We start from the raw sequence: 16,950 nt of genomic DNA on the forward strand, positions 1-16,950 counted from the left end.
GGACGAGCCAAATTCACCGCCATGCGGGAGGAGGGTTGCATGATCTCTGACTTTCTCCAGACGAGGAGACGGGTCGGATGCCTGAGACCCCAAGCTCAGCATTAGCACCTGGCCGAGCTCAGGCATGGCCACCTGCCCGGAGCTCCATTCACAGAAGTACGCTGAGCTCATCCAACTCCAGGGAAGGGAGGAAATGCCACGGCGAGCCTCTTTGAAAAGCTATAAAGTTCTAGAAGAGTAGAGGGTGCGTCAGCTGATTCTGAAATTCCTTCCCAAACTCAGAGACCACTGCTGTGCCCTCGACACAAGTGGTGCCCCTGTTCACACCCCTCCACGCTCCCTGCTACCTCCAGGGTGAACCTGTTTCGAGAGCCCTTCAAGGCCCTCACAAGCTGACGCCTCCCACCTCCCTACTTCCCTCTCTTCCGGAATGACAGTCCCCACTCAGGCCATACCCACTAGGACGCTGCCGGTCAGATGCTGACAAACTAAGCCGAGAGTCTGGGACGGTCTGACCCGTTGACTTGGGTGGCCACCACGGAGGGAATCAGCCCCTATCCACCACCCCATACGTGCGGGCACATTATTCCTGCTCAGCCTGGCGGTCGGCCTCACTTTGCCAGTTGTTCAGAGGAGGAAACGGAGGCTCGAGAGGGTGAATGGCTGGCAGAAGGCCACATGGCAGAAGTCGTGACTCCTGCAGAGCCAGGTGGCCCGGCCCCAGCCCTGGGCTCCCCCAGCCGCCCCACGCAGCCTCCCTCCCTAGAGCTGGGAGGCCGACCCTCCCCACTGCACACTCCCACCGGTTCCCAGCCCCAGGGAGGCTGTGCCCAGGCAGCGGCTTCCCCAGCTTCCTGGGATCTGCGGCCAGGCCGGAAAGCCAGGGAGCACGTTGTTGTGAGCAGAGTGATGGCTGGAGACGGAGGTCCTGAGGTCTCCCTGGGATGAAATGTGTTTCTTGTTCTGCAGGAAGGGCCACGCCCCCTCTGAGTGTGCGGAATCAAGGGCAGTGCCTCCCTCCTCCCCGTGCCCTGCCTCCCTCCTCTTCGTGCCCTGCCCAGATGCCACGTGACCTTGGCCAGGCCGCCCAGCTGGTCAGGGCAGAGCAGGGCCTCACCCGCGTCACCCTGCCCCCCTAGCCTTCGGTCTTCCGGTAGCCCCAGTGTCTGACATAGAGGGCTGCCTGGACGTGGAGGCGTCCTCACGCCTTCCTTCAGACCCCTCGAGAATGGTCGTGGCTCAGGCGGGCTGGAGACCCTCTCAGTTTATCTAGGAGATGAAAGAGGACGTCGTGAGAGCTTTCTTACCAGAGAGCCAGGGCTGCGGGTTTGCTGATTTAGAAAAGTAAAACTTATTACCAGCCTCAGGGTTAGGGCCTTGCACACAGCAGCATGTGGACACCTGTCTGTTGAATGAATGTTTCCAAATCTTATTTATGACCAAGGCCCAGAGACGTCTTTTCCTCCTTATTAGCAGCTTAATGCCAACATGAAGATACCCCAGCCCCAAAAAGACCTCAACTCGCAGTCGCCATTTCCGCTGTGAGGACCCAGGAAGGTCGAGGCATCGCAGATCAGGAGGCAGGGAGGCCCCGCTGCCTGCCAGCCAGCCTCGTCCAGATAACCGATAACCGTGTCACACGAGGTGGCGTTAAGCCTGGGGAAGCATGTGCGAGTGGGGGACCCAGGTTCAGCATGAGGAAGTCACCCAGAGGCCCGGGTCTCTCATTTCCTCCCCCACTCAGGAAGGGGAAGCGCAGGTGGGGGGTGGGAGTCTGGGCACATTGGAGAGGTGGGGAGGGAGGAGCCCAGTGGGAAGAGGCTCGCTGGGCATCCTGGCTAGGGCCTTGGCTAGGGCCTTATGCGGTGGGGGAGCTGCCTGCCGGGCAAATGTAGCTTCCAAGGGTGGGGCCAGACAGGCACGGGCGTCGGGGACGGAGCAGTAGCACGAGCGCAGAGCGAGCGGAGGTAAGGGCCAGGTCAGGTCTGCCACCGCTGAGCTCTGGCAGCTGGGGGCCCCTAACGTCTCCAAGTGGTTCCCAGGTCGGTGATCACTGGGCTGGAGTGAGGCCTGAGAGCTCAGGCATGGCAGGCGGCCTAGCAGGGGAGCCACGGGGCTGGGCTGGGGGCTGGGCTGTCCGTTATCGCTGGCTTGCAGCTTGCGGTTTGTGGGAGGATGCCGTGGGCATGTTTGACATTTGTGACCAGCAGGAATTGGGGCCCCAGGCCGGGGAGGAGAGCTACAGTCAAGCCCAGAAGGCAGCCAGGACTTGCTCAAGGCCCTCAGTGACCCCGGGAGCCCTGGGGTTTAGGGCTCTCAGGCTGGGGCTCCTTCAATGCTGTGTCCTCTTGAGCAAAGGGAGAACATGCCATGAAGCTAGCGCCAGGCTGGGCCAGCGGCCTCTCGCAGCAGGCCAGACCCACAGCGGGGCCAAGGTTCCTGTGCGGGCTCTTCCCCCTGCTGGGGGTCTGAAGGAGGGAGCAGAAGCCACAATCGTGGGAAGGTGGGCCCCAGACCTGGGAGTGACAAGTCAGCAGCAGACTTGGCCTGGGGCCTGGGACCTTCGGCACAAGCCGGGGCAACGGACAAGACCGGATGGCTTGGAAGGGCCCTGAGATGGCGGGCCGTGGCTGAGGCAGCAGCAGGGTCAGAGCAGGAGCCCGTCAGGGTCTGGCCCTGGCCTCCAGGACTGGCCCAGGACCAGGGGTGTTTGGGGACAGAGAGCAGCACGTGCCCGGGGGAGAGGAGCCGGAGGGGGGCTCTGGAGCTTGTCCGTGGGCCAGTGAGGAGAAAGCTTTACCTGCCTGTTGCCAGCCTCCTGGCCTGAAATGCACACCCAGGGTCACAGGGCTGTGGGATCCCTGATGACCAGCTCACCTAACCCCCCTCGTCTGGAAGCGGAGGGCTGTCGTCCCCATGTGTGACTGCAGGCTGGGTTTGGGGGAGGCCAGGACCTGCCAGGTGGCAGGCCACCTCCCAAACAGGGCCCGAGAGGTCCCCTGGACTGTGACACGAAGTGGCAGGCCCGGTGTCCGAGCTGCAGCAGGCCACGTGCCTGTGCCCCTTACCCCAGACTCGGCTCAGACACCACCTGGAGCTGGAGCTGGAGCCGGCCAGGGGAGCTGGTTTCTGGTCTGAAGGAGGAGAGTGTGACCTCCCGTCAAGGTGAGGGTAGGACTGAGCCAGCCACATGGCCGTGGTCAGCACCCAGCAGCACTGGCCTCTGCAGGGCCTGACTCTGAAGCGAGGGCCTTGAAGGGCTTTGCTACCCTCCCACCTTTAGCACCCCCCACCGTGGGGGGAGAAGAGGGAAGGAAGGGGCAGCCTGCAGACGTGATTTTCTTCTGAGAGTTACCGACTGGGGTGCAGCAGCTTCCCCTTTGCACTTCCGCTTTGCTTTTTTCCTGGTCACACCCCCAGGACACCCCCAGAACGGGACCACGTCTAACTCTGCATTCTGGCCGCATGACTGTGCTATTTTGTCTGTACAAACCTACCCTACGGGAGGTAGTGTTAGGATCCCCGCTTACGTGGACTTCCCATCTTCGCTCCCCCTTGGAGCAGGTGCGGGACCTCAGGTGCCTCAGTCTTCTCACCTGTAAAATGGGGCAAACGCACCCACCTCACAGGGTTGTCCGTTAACACGACCTAATGCCTGGAAGCGTGTCCACTGTTCCTGTTACTAGCAGACACGTGGACGCCATCCCCAGTGTTAGGTGGTGAGGTCACTGCCAGTCACTGCTAGTTCAGTCAAGTGAGGCAACGGTTCCCGGCGATCCTCTTTCCCCACACCAGTGACGCAAGGCCAGTGGCGGGCTCTCAAGCAGGAGCGCCTTTCGTGGCCTCCATGCTCGCAACAGTGCCCCACCTGTGATGCCAACCGGCCACCGGCTGCTTTCCAGAGAAACCCGGGGCTGGGCCCTCCCTTCGGCTCCCGGACGGCTGTGCAGACACAGCCCCCGGGCAGCCTGACGACAGCAGTGGCTGGACACTCTCACTTAGAGAGAGGGCTTTAGGGGCATCTGGGTGGCTCAGCGGGCTGAGCATCCGGCTCAGGTCACGATCTCAGGTTGGACACGGAGCCCCACGTCGGGCTTTGTGCTCGGAGGGGGGTCTGCTGGAGATTGTGCCCCTCTGGTTTTCCCCTCCCCAAGATAAAGAAATGAAATCTTAAAAAAAAAAAAAAATGGAGGGCTTTATACCCCTTTGGTTGAGAAGCACTTACCTGTGAAGTCACAATTCCTGGGGACAGAGCCCAGTCTCCAGGTGACCATGTGAACAGAGCAACGGTCTAGCCCCGGACACGCACCCTGTTCTTGGGGGTGTGGGCACGGCGGAAGCAGGCTGACCACGGTCAAAGGTGGCCACAGGGCACACCTCCCGTGGATGACCTATCGCACTGGGACGGAGGACCACCTCGCTGTACGAACACCCTCCAGACCTGCCTCAGGTGCTTGCGGGAGGGGAGCCTCCCGTCCAACCGGGCACGGCCGCCGCACCCAGGAGGACCAGGCCACACCTAGTCAGGGATTTAACAAACGGAGTTGGGGTAGCTGGTCTCCTAGCTGGTAAAAAGGGAGGCCGAATGCTTAAGCTTCACTCCGTGTATATAATATCATGCTTCAAAGACCACCTCGACAGGGGCATCTGGCTGGCTCAGTCTGACGAGCAGGGGACTCTTGATCTCAGGGCCGTGAGTTCGAGGCCCACACTGGTGTAGAGCTTACTTAAAAAAAAAAAAAAAAATCAACTCTACGTAAAGCATACGGGTTCTAGAAAAACACGAAATATAGCTTTATATTCTTTTAAAGTGAAGAAAGCATTTAAAAACATGCCCACACACCCCAGAAAGCATTAAAAAAAAAAAAAAAGAATAAAGCAACACTGAAATGCTTCTGTATGGAATCCACTTGTCCTCTGCCCCAGATGAAAGACAAAGCTGGGGCGCCTGGGTGGCACAGCGGTTAAGCGTCCGCCTTCGGCTCAGGGCGTGATCCCGGCGTTGTGGGATCGAGCCCCACGTCAGGCTCTTCTGCTATGAGCCTGCTTCTTCCTCTCCCACTCCCCCTGCTTGTGTTCCCTCTCTCGCTGTCTCTATCTCTGTCAAATAAACAAAAATCTTAAAAAAAAAAAAAAAAAAAGAAAGACAAAGCTAACCAGAAAAAGTACTCGCCTCAAATAACCCAAGCTGAGGCACAGCGTACAGACGGGGAGAGAAAGGCCGCCCGGCTTCCAGCGGAGGCCCCGAAGGACCTCCTGGTCCGTGTGATGCTGGGACATCGGGTGCAGCAGGCGTCCCACAGGCCAGAGTCTCTCAGGAGCGACTGTACAGGGACTCCCATGTTTACAGGGGTCCGCAGAGGTGCCAACCAGAATACTGCGTACACAGGAAAGGAACATTCTACATGCTCATCAGTGAGGAAGCCACTAAATCTCTAGAACAGAGCAATACGGGCGCCTGGGGGGCTCAGTCAGTGAAGCGTCTGCCTTCCGCTCAGGTCACGATCCCAGCGTTCTGGGTTCGAGCCCCACGTCGGGCTCCCTGCTCAGCGAGGAGTCTGCCTCTAACCCCCACTTGTGCTCTCTCTAATAAATAGATCTTAAAAACAAAACAAAAAGCCTGAGGTACGCCTACGACCACAGCCACGTGAAGCCGCTTCCGCCACCCCGCACAGCCCGGAGCAGGCACAGCCCCGCGCGCCGCAGCACGCACCCTGCCAGTCAGACGCCCCACCGTCCAGCACGGCCAACGGAGCAGCTACCGGCTTTTCCCCTACACTTTAAGAAAACACACCGATTTCTTCTACAATGAACAGTGATTGTGTTAACATGGAAACTTTTTCCCCCCAGAACAAAAAGATGAAGTTTTGACTACACCTATGGACGAAAATGCTGTGTTCTTCGTGGGATTCAGGCAGGAGCTGGGACAAGAGTGGGAGTGGGGTGGGAGAGTGACTCGTTTACCAGGAGGCCCCCCTCCTCCTTTTCCAGCAAAGCAGCACATCAGCATTTTAACCTGAATCCCCTTCCTCTGGAATGATGTGACCTGGGCACTTTCTATCTTCTCCTGACCCAGGTCATTAAGACAAAGCTGGGGATCTTTCTAAGAGATTCTTTGCTATGATAAACAAAGACAACCAACTGCTTTTCAAAATTTTTATTTGGTGTTAACTCCACAAGAAAACAAAAAATCAGTTACTCTGGTGTACGTGAAATCAGAACAATACAACCACGGGGAAAAAAATCTCAGCCCAGGAATGGAAAACAGATACTTCAGTGCTATGGATATGCAATGCGCTTCATACCACAGTGCGTTTCAGCGTTTTGCCAACTTTTTAAAAAATGCTTTTTCTTTGTGATCATCCATTCACAAAACTAAAAACCACACTTTCAACTCTGTTGCTGAAAGCCTCTGGGCTTCAGCCACTTAGCTATGAAAACAAATAAATACATAATCTGTTAATCCCCTTGCCCATTTATAATCCATCCCCATTCCCCCGTGGAAGGTGCAATGTCTTCCTGCCTGTGCGTGAGGAAGTCGGCACCTGTGCCACCTGGAGCCCTGTCTTGATAAAAAGCAGCTGTCCAAAATCAACTGAGCTAAAAGTTGTATCTGAAATATATTTATTTGGTCTCTGCTACATAAGCAACGATTTCTAGAATGATCGTCACTGTAGTGATTTTAGGAATTTACAACTTCCAATTCTTTTTTGCCTTTGCTGTTAAATTATATTTCAGTGCAGATGCTAATCACTTTTTAGGAAGCTCCGGAAGAAAGAAAAATACATAAAACCTTATAAAGTCTGTAAATAAATAACAGCAACAAAAACCCTACACACACACTCACCTGCACACACGCGCCCACACACGCACGCACACACGCACACACACACACGCGCACACACACACACACTTTAAAGTGTCATCAGATGTGCTGTGTAAGAACCAACCCTGACATGGGCTGAGATCCAAGCCAGCCGTCCACCAGGTTTCTCACAGTGAGGACACACAGAACCCGGGGCGACTCCACAGCCTTGGAGTTGTCTGTGTTCTCAGTTACGAGACAGGCAACCACACCCGGGGCTCGAAGCAAACCAGAGATTTCTCAGCCACTCCAGCTCCCAGCTAGCGAACTGTACGTGCACACTGCCTGCCAGGCTTCCTGGTGAAGCCGTCTCGTCCACGTCAGACTTCTCTGCCGTTCCTGGTGTTACAGACACGCTACGCTGATTTTTACATATTAGGTTTTGTTTGTTTTTAAATAGAAAAACAATTTGGTTTTACAAACTCTGCTCCTCGTAGCTTCACCTGCTGCCCGCTGGTGTGAAAACTCGAGGAGGCGGCCATCCTGAGCAGACAGGACTTGCAGGAGACGGACTGACTGCTGGGCCCCCACGGAAAGCGGGAAGCGAGTCCCGTGAAGCCATCACAAAGGTCTGGGAGAAATGACGTCTCTGCCCGCCCCCAACCCACCACACGGAACTTGCCCAGAACATTCTCTCAAACACAAACTGAGATCTAAGCCCCACTAGATCACGGCCACGACAGCAGCCAGCTGCAGCGGCCAGGGCGTCTTTGGGGTGACGAGCTGGCCTTTCCTGCATGGCAAATGTTTGTAATTTTGAGTTCTGGAGGCTTCGAGTCAATGGAGGTCACCAGAAAATCCTAATTTGCAAACGACTAACCCTGAACGGGTGTTCTGGCGGAAAAGTAACCACACGTAAGAACAGGCTGGGGGTACGCTCTGGCCCCACTCTGCCTCCTCTGCTACCCCACACCCCAAAGCCTTGGCTCCTCCAGTTAGCAAGAAAGTCACAAACCATAGTATCTTCCATGATACTTGAGGGGGGAGAATCCTAAGAGAGAAAACACAGTATTTTGTAAGTCTCTAAAAGCACACCCTTGTGGTTCCTACGTCAAATGTACATGAGATCTGACTGAATGAAGACCGTGGATGAGTCACCCATGCTTCCCTCCTGCCTTGAGAAAGGCCCCGGTCCATTGCAGGGGTAGATATTTATATCCCAGTCCTGAGAGCACAAAGCCTAAAGGCTCCAAAGCTCAAGTCTCTGGAGAGCGGAAGTGGTTGCGGACACCGCGGTGCTAAGGTGACAGTGACCGGGCTGCAGCTGGAAGGACAGACAGCAACTGCAGTCAAGATGCGGAAAGCAGGGATGCTTCTAGACAAGCACATGCACACCCATTCTTGATTCGACAACACAATCTAGTCTATTTCAAATAGCCAAGAATTCAACAGCTTGGAAAACAAAAAATCTTCAACAGGATAGCTGTCCTCAACTCTAAAATAAGCAAGAAGAGAAAGAGAATCGCTGATCTGAATCAGTTGATTGAAGAAGAAACCTAAGTTGTTGCGTTAGATTAACAGGCCTCACAAAAGGGTAATTTGCCATCACATATCGCTCTCAAAAAATAATCTGTACTACTCTGCAGGATTAGAGATGAGTTCGAGAAAAGAGCTCTTCTTCGCCAGGGTCCGCCCACTCGCCTCCGCCCTCCGAGCCGGAGCCCTCCGAGCCGGAGCTGGCGCTGGAGTAGATCTTTCTGCGGAAGCTGCTGGATTTGGCGCCGGCATCTCTCTCTCCTGCACACCTTGCTTCATAAACAGAAGACACCTGGGATTAAAGGAACAGTTTTCAACAGATCAAAAGCCACCCTTTTTTCCGAAAGGGCTACGTGAAACACTCCTGATATACAGAGGTCAGACAGCAAATCGCTGGCTTTCCGGGGAGAGCGAAAGATACGAAGAGCTGCAGTGCTTCAAAGTAAAACCAACAACCTCTCCTCCATGATCCATAAAGGGTCCAGAACCCTCATTCCATATGTTGAGTCCCTGGGACAAAACGTTCCACGTGTGAGGGCGGCCCCAAACCCATGTCTGAGGGCCGGCCGGCCACGGCTGTGGACCAGGATGAGCACCGGGAACCCACCGGGAGGCCGGCAAGGCCACGTCGTCCCCAGGCTCACCTTCTGGGAGAGCCCACACCAGGCCGACCCACAGCTGCACGCAGCGGTGGAAACCAGGCCATGTGGCCGACGGGGGAGACGCAGACGGGACACGCACTTCAGATGGCTGCGGCGGCAAGGGCAGTTCTGGGAAGTGTCCTCACCTGAAGCTGAAAAGCAAGCCTTGGGCAAGTAACAGCCAGAGCTTGCCTGGGAGCCTGGGGGCCGGGCTTCGGAGCCGGAGTTCTAAAAACTCTTCATTGTGTGGGATTGTCCCCCACACACCAGATGGTCAGCATCTCTGTCCCCCAGGACACTGAATGCAAATGGTAGCCCCTCCCTAGTCACAGTAACTATCCCTGCTCCCCGAACCCAGTCAGAGTAGCACCACCACCCTCCCCCCTCCATAGCAACTATAATGCTCCCTCCGCCCCTGAAGTGATCAGCAAAGCCCCCTTCCCTCACAGTGACCAGAAACATGCCACCCCCACCGGCCAGTTATAGTAACCAGCGACATTCCCCACCCCCCCAGCCACAGTAATGAGCAACGTCCCCACCCCCCATAGTAACCAGCACACCCCCAGTCACAGTAACTAGCAACGCCCCCCCCCCGTCATAGTAACTAGCAGCACTCCCACCCCCCAGTCACAGGAGCTTGCAACACCCCCATCATAGAAACTAGGAACACCCCCCCATCCTCAGAGGAACCAGCACCCCCCGGTCATAGTAACACCACCCCCCATTTCCAAATGGCAGCACCGTCCCTGGCTGGGACCCCTGAGTCAGAAGCAGAAGACAGCCACAAGGAAGGAGGGGAGAAGACAGCATGTGAGGCCAGAGGCACGCGAGGGCAGAGCACACAGGCCCCTCCGGGCGAGGCATAGTGACAGAAGGCCGTCACGGTTAGGAGCGTGAGTCGCTGAGTCCCAGCTGAGGCTCACGGCTCAGGTCTGCACTTTGCGGCGGGGCTATACGGCCTCAGACAGGAGGTCCTGAGTCTGTGCAGACTGGACAGTGATGGCACCCCTCAGGCGTTATGAGGACCAGCGAGGGGAGGCTCAGCCTGGACAAGGTGCGGGAGGAGGGAGGAGGGACGACAGCTGACAGGCGGGGCGGTCAGGGCCGGCAGACAGACTGCGTGTGAAGGGGACAGGGGCCAGACAGCAGCTCCCAAGCGTGGGTATGGCAGCAGGGGTTGTCGGGGGGCACATTCACCGAGGTGGGAAACACAGGACCGTGGGTGCCAACACCCCAGGGTGCTCCGGGAGGATAAGTCCTCATAGGACCTGAGCTGACACAGAGAAGAGAGACACGTTTCCTTGGATTCATCCACCTTCCTGCCTAATGGGAGCTCACAGGCCTGGTGGGGAGGCGGTGGTGCAGAAACCGAAAGCAGCCGCGGACCAGGGCTGGGAGCAGAGGGCCACACTGGGCGTGGTGAGGACACAGGAAGGTGGGGTCCGTCCGTGCAGCACACCGGAAGGGCTCCCTGGGGGTGCCTACCCAGGGGCTTCTGGGGGAGTGACGATGTCCAAGTGGTATGCAGAAATTCCCTGTGGCAGCACTGGGAAGGACAGTTTGGGGGGAGCGAGGGTGGGGGTGAGGGCAGCTTTGGTAGTAAGCGGACGAGGTGGGAGGTGATGCAGGCAGGGACTGAAGGCCACGGAGCTGGGTGACCTGGGATGGTGGGTGGGGGGAGCTCCCAGGGCTCCCAGGCTCCAGCCTGAGTGGCAAGGGGGTGTGTGGCTGTTAGTAAGTTAGTAAGGAGGAGGACAGTCCACTTACCCTATTAAAATCTAACAGACGCTCTTCGTTACTGGGTATGTCTTTACCATCTGGACACTCTTCTATACCATTCTCTCCCTTGGCATTTGTATAACATTCTTAATCATTTTGAATGGAGAAGGGAAAAGAGGGAAAGGGGGGGAAATTTCATTAAGACACGGTTATGAAACATACATTTTTGTTTCATTTTTTTGCTGAAGTCAGATCAGTTAGGTCTACCAACCCTTTGGAGAGTTTTAGTAGTCACTAAAAGCAGACACGGTCACCACCAGCCAGCCAGGTACGCACGAGCAAAATGCTACGCCAATTTAAAGATTCTTCTAACAAACTGTTTATCGAGTTTTTAAAACAACGGGCTGGCAGAACCAGACGTGCCTGTCATCCCAGCGTGAGACATTCATTCAACACACATATTCACGCCTGTAGTGGGGTAAGCCCCGGGAACACAGGACAGAGACCAAAAAGGCCCAAGCTCTCAGGAGCACACGGAGTACGGAGACAGACGACGCACCGTGTGTGTGCTCATCTCACAAATGGACAAAGGGATTCCAGACAGGAGGAAGTGCAGTGGGGAAGACAAAACAGGGTAACAACCTTGTTTGTCCCCTCTCAAGTCAGCACCACACTAAAGTACATCTTTCCCCACATCTGCAGAACAGGGAAGAGAAAGGAGGCTAGTGGTTTGAGTAGGTAAGCAGCCCACAGAGGGGGATGGAACTGGAAGCTGGAATTAGAAGGAATCAAATAAACCATTTAGTGCAAAGGTTCTCAGCCCTGGGAGCTTGTAGCCAAGGCTGCGAGCCCAGGCCCCCACGCGAGATCCCGCCTGAGCCGGTCTGGGCCAGGGTCCAGGTGCCAGCCGCTCGGAAAAGCGCCCCGGGGCTCCTGCTGCACAGCCACGGCCGCCCCCACCCGCCTTCCTAGAGCAGCCCCCACGCAGCGGCGGGGACACAGCGCCCAGAGAGGAGACGGCCAGGAGGCCCGATGTGGACCCGGGCTTTGAATCACTGTGTGCCCCCAACGGAGCATGTGTATCCCGTCACCTGCGGTCCAGTTACACGCGGTGTTCAGTGAGATGACACACTACCCATGTGCGACACCGGGGAGGACAGGACCGATGCTCAGTGACCGCTGTGCCCTCTTACCATCAGGTGCTGGCCACACCATATTCTCCAGGACCTTTAGCTCTCTCTGCCTGTCCCAGGACCTCGAAGTTACCAGCTCAGGTTCAAGAAAGGATGTGAGTGGATCCCTGGTTCTGCCACTCACCTGTGACGTAACTCGGCCGATGACTGACCCTCTCTGAGCCCCAGCTCCCCCATCTCGAAAACAGGGTCACCATCTGCCCTCACGTGCAAGTTAAAAGAGCTGCCGTGCGGGCAGCCCCAAGTACAGCGCTGGCACGCTTGCTACTCCCCCACTCGGGGCGGCCACCTCCGGCTCAGCTGGCCTGAGCAAGCTCGCAGGGCCCCACTCGCCCCCCAGCTAGATACCACGGCACGGTAACTGCTTCCTGGATCAGGACATGGCCCGGTGTGGAGCCGGATCCAGCCCTCCTCCTGACTCCCGCACTTTCCCGTTCTGCTTTCAGGAGTCTCTGTGTCCAAAAGGGGTCTGTGACACCACAGGCATTAGGAGAAGGCAGGGGTGACTGCTGACGACAGTCTCTGTGATCCGCCCGTGGGCAGCTCCTGCGTACCTGCTCGTCGTAAGTACCCCTCGGGGAGGCACTACCTCAGCCTCTTGTTACAAATACAATGGAGACACAGGAGGTCTGGTCACTGCCCCAGGTCTACCAGCTGGCAACGGAGGCCCGAGACTCCAGCTCCATTTTATGTCCCGAGCCCTTAACTGTTATCTCTACGGTTTCCCTGCAGGGCTTTCTCCGTAAGACTAAAATAACACCCGCGCACTTAGAAGGAATGAGCCTTCCAAACGTCCGGAATCCAGCTCGTGAGCTCTGAGACCGCCACTCAGGACAGACCTGTCGTGGCACGGGGTGTGCAAGGCCCTCGCGCTCCGGCTTGCTTCCGGCGGACCTCGCCCCCACCGCAGGCTCGCACCGCTCCCCTTCGCCGAACACACTGGGGTACACCAAACACATCCTGCTCCCGTACCAGCCAGGGCTGCTGCTTGGGCACCTCCCACTGCAGGTAGCCCCAGCTGTCCCAGGGATTGTGTCTTCACTCCCTCCGGTTGTGCTGGGACACCAGCTGATCAGGACTGTTCCGAGGGCCTGGCACATGGCAGGAACGTAAGCAACACCTGGCTCGCAGCCGCGTCTACGTAGGCACAGCAAGGCCGGCAGGTGGCAGAGTGCGGGGCTGGGGCTTCCGGGCCGATGGGCTCCCCTGCTGCAGGGCGCCCGGCCAAGCCGCCTCACTCTGAGCCTCCGTCTCCTGCCTTACTGCAAAAAGGGACGGCCCTCCTCCTTCCCAGGGAGGCCAAAAGCTTCCAGGTCAGCCCCTGACTCGGAGCAGCATGGCGTGTTATTAACCATCAGCCACACTGGGAGTTTCCGCGGTGGAGACCGGAGACTCCAGCCACTCCTGCTGAGGGGGCAAGAGGCTACCCACTTTCCCGGCCAACCTGCTCCTGAGACTGCACGCCCCCACTCGTCACATCCCCATCACAAGGCAACCGTGCAGGGATTTAATGCACACTTGTGAGTTGACGGTCATTCCAAAGCCCGGTTTACCATTATCTACCCACTGAGAATTTCTCTATCTGCCACTTCACAATAGAACAAAGCACCGCGCACTAACCATCCCTTATAGCACCGACCCGGGACTGCACAGATAACCAAGGACCCAAGCTAAGAGTTGGGACTGACTCCTTACTAACTAATGGTAGAAAACTAGACTAAGGCTGCCGACACGGCGCTTGACACACTAACGCAGCGTGAACTCAGTATGTGAAAATCATTCTAAACCCATCTTCTTGACCCCCCGGTGCTGCCTGCTGCCACATCCCTCCTCTCCCTCTGGCTGCACCCCTCTGGAGCACCCGGCCTCCCTTACTGGTACTCCTGTGAGCTCACCGGTGACTGGACACTCACCGGTGCACAGAATGGGTCTATGTCAAGGCCAGATTTGTGCTCCCTTCACCCCAGTGCCTCCCTGGGCACCAAGTGCAGACAGCTACTGTAGAGAGTGAAGCTTCTGGACCACAGGAAGATAGCCAGGAAGACAGCCTGGACGCAAGCCTGAGCTTGATGGCTAATGCATGACTCTGGACAAACTGTCAAACCTGAGTCTTAGAGCTTCCTCACCTGAAAACTAAGGCTGACATCTCATAAGGCTACGATGGGGCCTATGTAAGAGGAAAGACTGGGAGCACTCTGTAACAATAAAAGGCGACCCAGACATCAGCTAACGGTGGAATGACAGCTCTTTAATAAACGCGGTGAACTAAGCCAAGACGCTAAAAGTGGAGACTCCGCTCTATGCTCTCTCTGACCCAGCGAACCTCTGGGAGGGAGGAAGGCGAGCTCTCAGGCTCACGGCAGAGAGAGAAGCGAACAGCCCCGCTGTCCCCCCCAGTCGGTGAAGGCCGGGCTGCGGAGGGAGGCCGGTGTCCTGAGCACTGGAGCGTGCCAGGCGCGGTGGGAGGCGAGCGGCACCCCTGGCTCCACGTTCATTACAAACGAACCGGAGACAGACAGACACGTGAACGTGTGGTGTACGTGCCCCTTCCGGCTCTAATGGCGGAGACTGTCAGATGCCACAGCCCACGGCAGCCCAGGAGCCGGCGCCACGTCTTCTGCAGCCCTCACTCCTCCCCAGACTTCCAGAGATTTTATAGCTGATGGGCATGTCCTCCCGGGAGGCTCACAGACCTGAATCACCATCACCAAATGTGCTACTGCTCCGTCTACGCCCTGCCAGTTCCCCTCAACCCCTCCTGCTGCCTCACGGAAAGCCACTCCTGAGGCCCCAGCGTCCTCTATGAGACCTCTGTGTGCTGCTCTCTCCTGTACTCCCCCCGCAGGGCCTGAGGCCAGACCTTGACCCTGGGTCTCCCAGACAGTCCGCAGCAGGGGCCCAGAACCCCAGCTGGTACCCTCAAGCTATTCGACCCCTTCTCCACTCTGCTGCTAGAACTGTTCTACAACACACGCAGGACCTGACACCCTCCAATTCTCCATCTTCTCAATGGCCTTCCCTTCCTGTGTGTTAAACTCGACCTATCTCAGTGGCGCTCCAAACCTCCCGCTAGGCTTCTTCCCTGTCTGCCTTTCTGGCCTTAGCTACGACCCAGCTGGGCCCACTTGCCAGAGACCCTCTTGCCCTTGTGCAAGCAGTTTCTTTCACGGGGTCTGCCCTTCCCCACCTTCCCTGCCTAGGCAGCTTCCTGAAGATCCCCCCTCACAGCCGATTACGCGCAGCCCCACTCCCCTCACAACCCCCCGTGACCCTGAACAGGTCTCGGCAAAGGCCGGTCCTGCTTTTATGCATGTCCATGCCTCCTCCCACCTCCAGGGCGGGCTCCAGTTCTCCCTCATCTCTGTGTCCCCAGTGCCTGACAAATGCTGGCTACACAAAAGCCTCTTGGTAAATGCTTTTCTGGACTGCTGTTCATAGTGAAAGAATGTACCGCTCCTAATGCAACAGAAATCCGAATGAGTGGATGAACCAATGACCTAACACAGGCTCCTTACCTTCACACTCTGACGCAGGAAAGAGAGGAGAGTACAAGGCTTTTTCCCACCAGGTCTGCTTTTCTTGACTCCTGTTCATTCCTTGAACATCAGTGTTCAATATGGGAAACTGTTTAGGTTAAACAAATACAGAAAAAGTTTACAAACTTTCGGAATAAAGAAAATTCAAACATTATTAACTAGGAACTACAAATCCAGGATTTTTAAATTGATGACTTTTTGTTTTTAATACTGTTCTAGACAGGTGAATTTATTTTGTTTTTTTAAGATGCTACTTTTAAGTAATCTCCACATCCCAATGTGGGGCTCAAACTCACAACCCTGAGATCAAGAGTCGCATGCTCCACTGAGCCAGCCAGGCACCCCAACAAGGTGAATTTAAAAAGCCAATGTGTTGGGATGCCTGGGTGGCTCAGGTCACTATCCCAGAGTCCTAGGATTGAGCCCTGCATCTGGGTCCCTGCTCAGTGGGGAGTCTGCTTATCCCTCTGCCCCTACCCCACTCTCCTGCTCGCTCGCTCTCTCAAATAAAATCTTAACAAGAAAAAAGAAGCCAAAGTGTTCATAACATATAAAGTAAGTTTTTCTTAAAAAGGACTTATATTTAAAGTGGAATGAAGATGTTTTTAAAAAACACAACAAAACCCTTACAAGGCAAAATATCCCCCATTCATATGCCCAGGCAAGGCAAATTTCTAGATTCGGGAAGTGCAGAGAAATAACGGGGTTGCCCTAAGTCTCCACGGGTGTGAGACGCTCCAGAGAAGAGAGAGGACCCTCTTCCCCTTCACACACTCGGGCACGAGGGAGTGAAAAACGATGGCACGGGACTAAGGAAAACTGTGTAGGCAGGGTTACCAACCTACATGTCTTTTTAACTCAACTACGTGCTTTGCTGAGAACCAGGGGACGTTGGGACTCAATCCAAATATGGCCTGTGGACACTGCATCGCCCACCGCTTCAGAAGACATTTCACCATGTGTTCAAGCTTCAAACCTGAGCGGTCTTGGCAACCAGCAGCCGCCAATCCTCTGACAGACTTTGTTCTTCTCCTACATGTAAATTTCTTATGGGTCAAGGACTGTTTGATTCAATAATGTGTTTTTTATGATTTAACTAATGGGAAACACCTCAAACCTTCATTTTTCACTTGACATAACTTTGCAGAAAGAAATACTCTTAAATTAGACACGAAGGAAAACTGTACTGTGTACCCAGAGTGGCCAGTTACCCTTCACCATGTTCTCCCCCAGCTTACTCCAACAACAGTAGTCAGCACCCCACTGTTACATAAGCAGGACAAGGCTCGGCTTCATGCAAATGAAGCCACAACAGCCAAGGTCCACAGCTAGTTCAAGGGAATTAATTGCATCTGGCACATAATTCACAGAACCCCTAGACCTTTCCAGAAAGGCCTTTCCTTCTCTCCAAGGCGCACCTACACTGTGAGATGACAATTTAGTGCTATTTGGGAGGAACAAGAAGGCTCCCTGGACAGAACAGTTGCCCTTGTCCCCAAGGCACGACTGAAGGCAGATGG

General features: G+C 55.7%; 1 protein-coding gene across 13 annotated transcripts in view; it reads right to left on the reverse strand.

Moving 5' to 3' along the window:
• Positions 1–6,142: 6,142 nt before the first annotated feature.
• Positions 6,143–16,950, reverse strand: part of KIAA0232 (KIAA0232 ortholog) — an 84,444-nt gene continuing 73,636 nt past the window's right edge. For 9 of the 13 annotated variants that reach the window (XM_044379411.3, XM_048211782.2, XM_048211781.2 and 6 more), the window contains 3 exons: positions 15,410–15,518; positions 10,750–10,847; positions 6,143–8,633 (listed from right to left, as the gene is read on the reverse strand). In XM_044379411.3, coding sequence (XP_044235346.1) covers positions 8,454–8,633; positions 10,750–10,847; positions 15,410–15,518 — 387 coding nt within the window. In that variant the 3' untranslated portion in view covers positions 6,143–8,453. The remainder of the gene's footprint in view (positions 8,634–10,749; positions 10,848–15,409; positions 15,519–16,950) is intronic. The other 4 variants (XM_048211784.2, XM_048211783.2, XM_048211786.2 and 1 more) reach the window with 1 other exon arrangement.

The sequence above is a fragment of the Ursus arctos genome, unplaced genomic scaffold, assembly GCF_023065955.2.
Source record: "Ursus arctos isolate Adak ecotype North America unplaced genomic scaffold, UrsArc2.0 scaffold_9, whole genome shotgun sequence".
NCBI lineage: Eukaryota > Metazoa > Chordata > Mammalia > Carnivora > Ursidae > Ursus > Ursus arctos.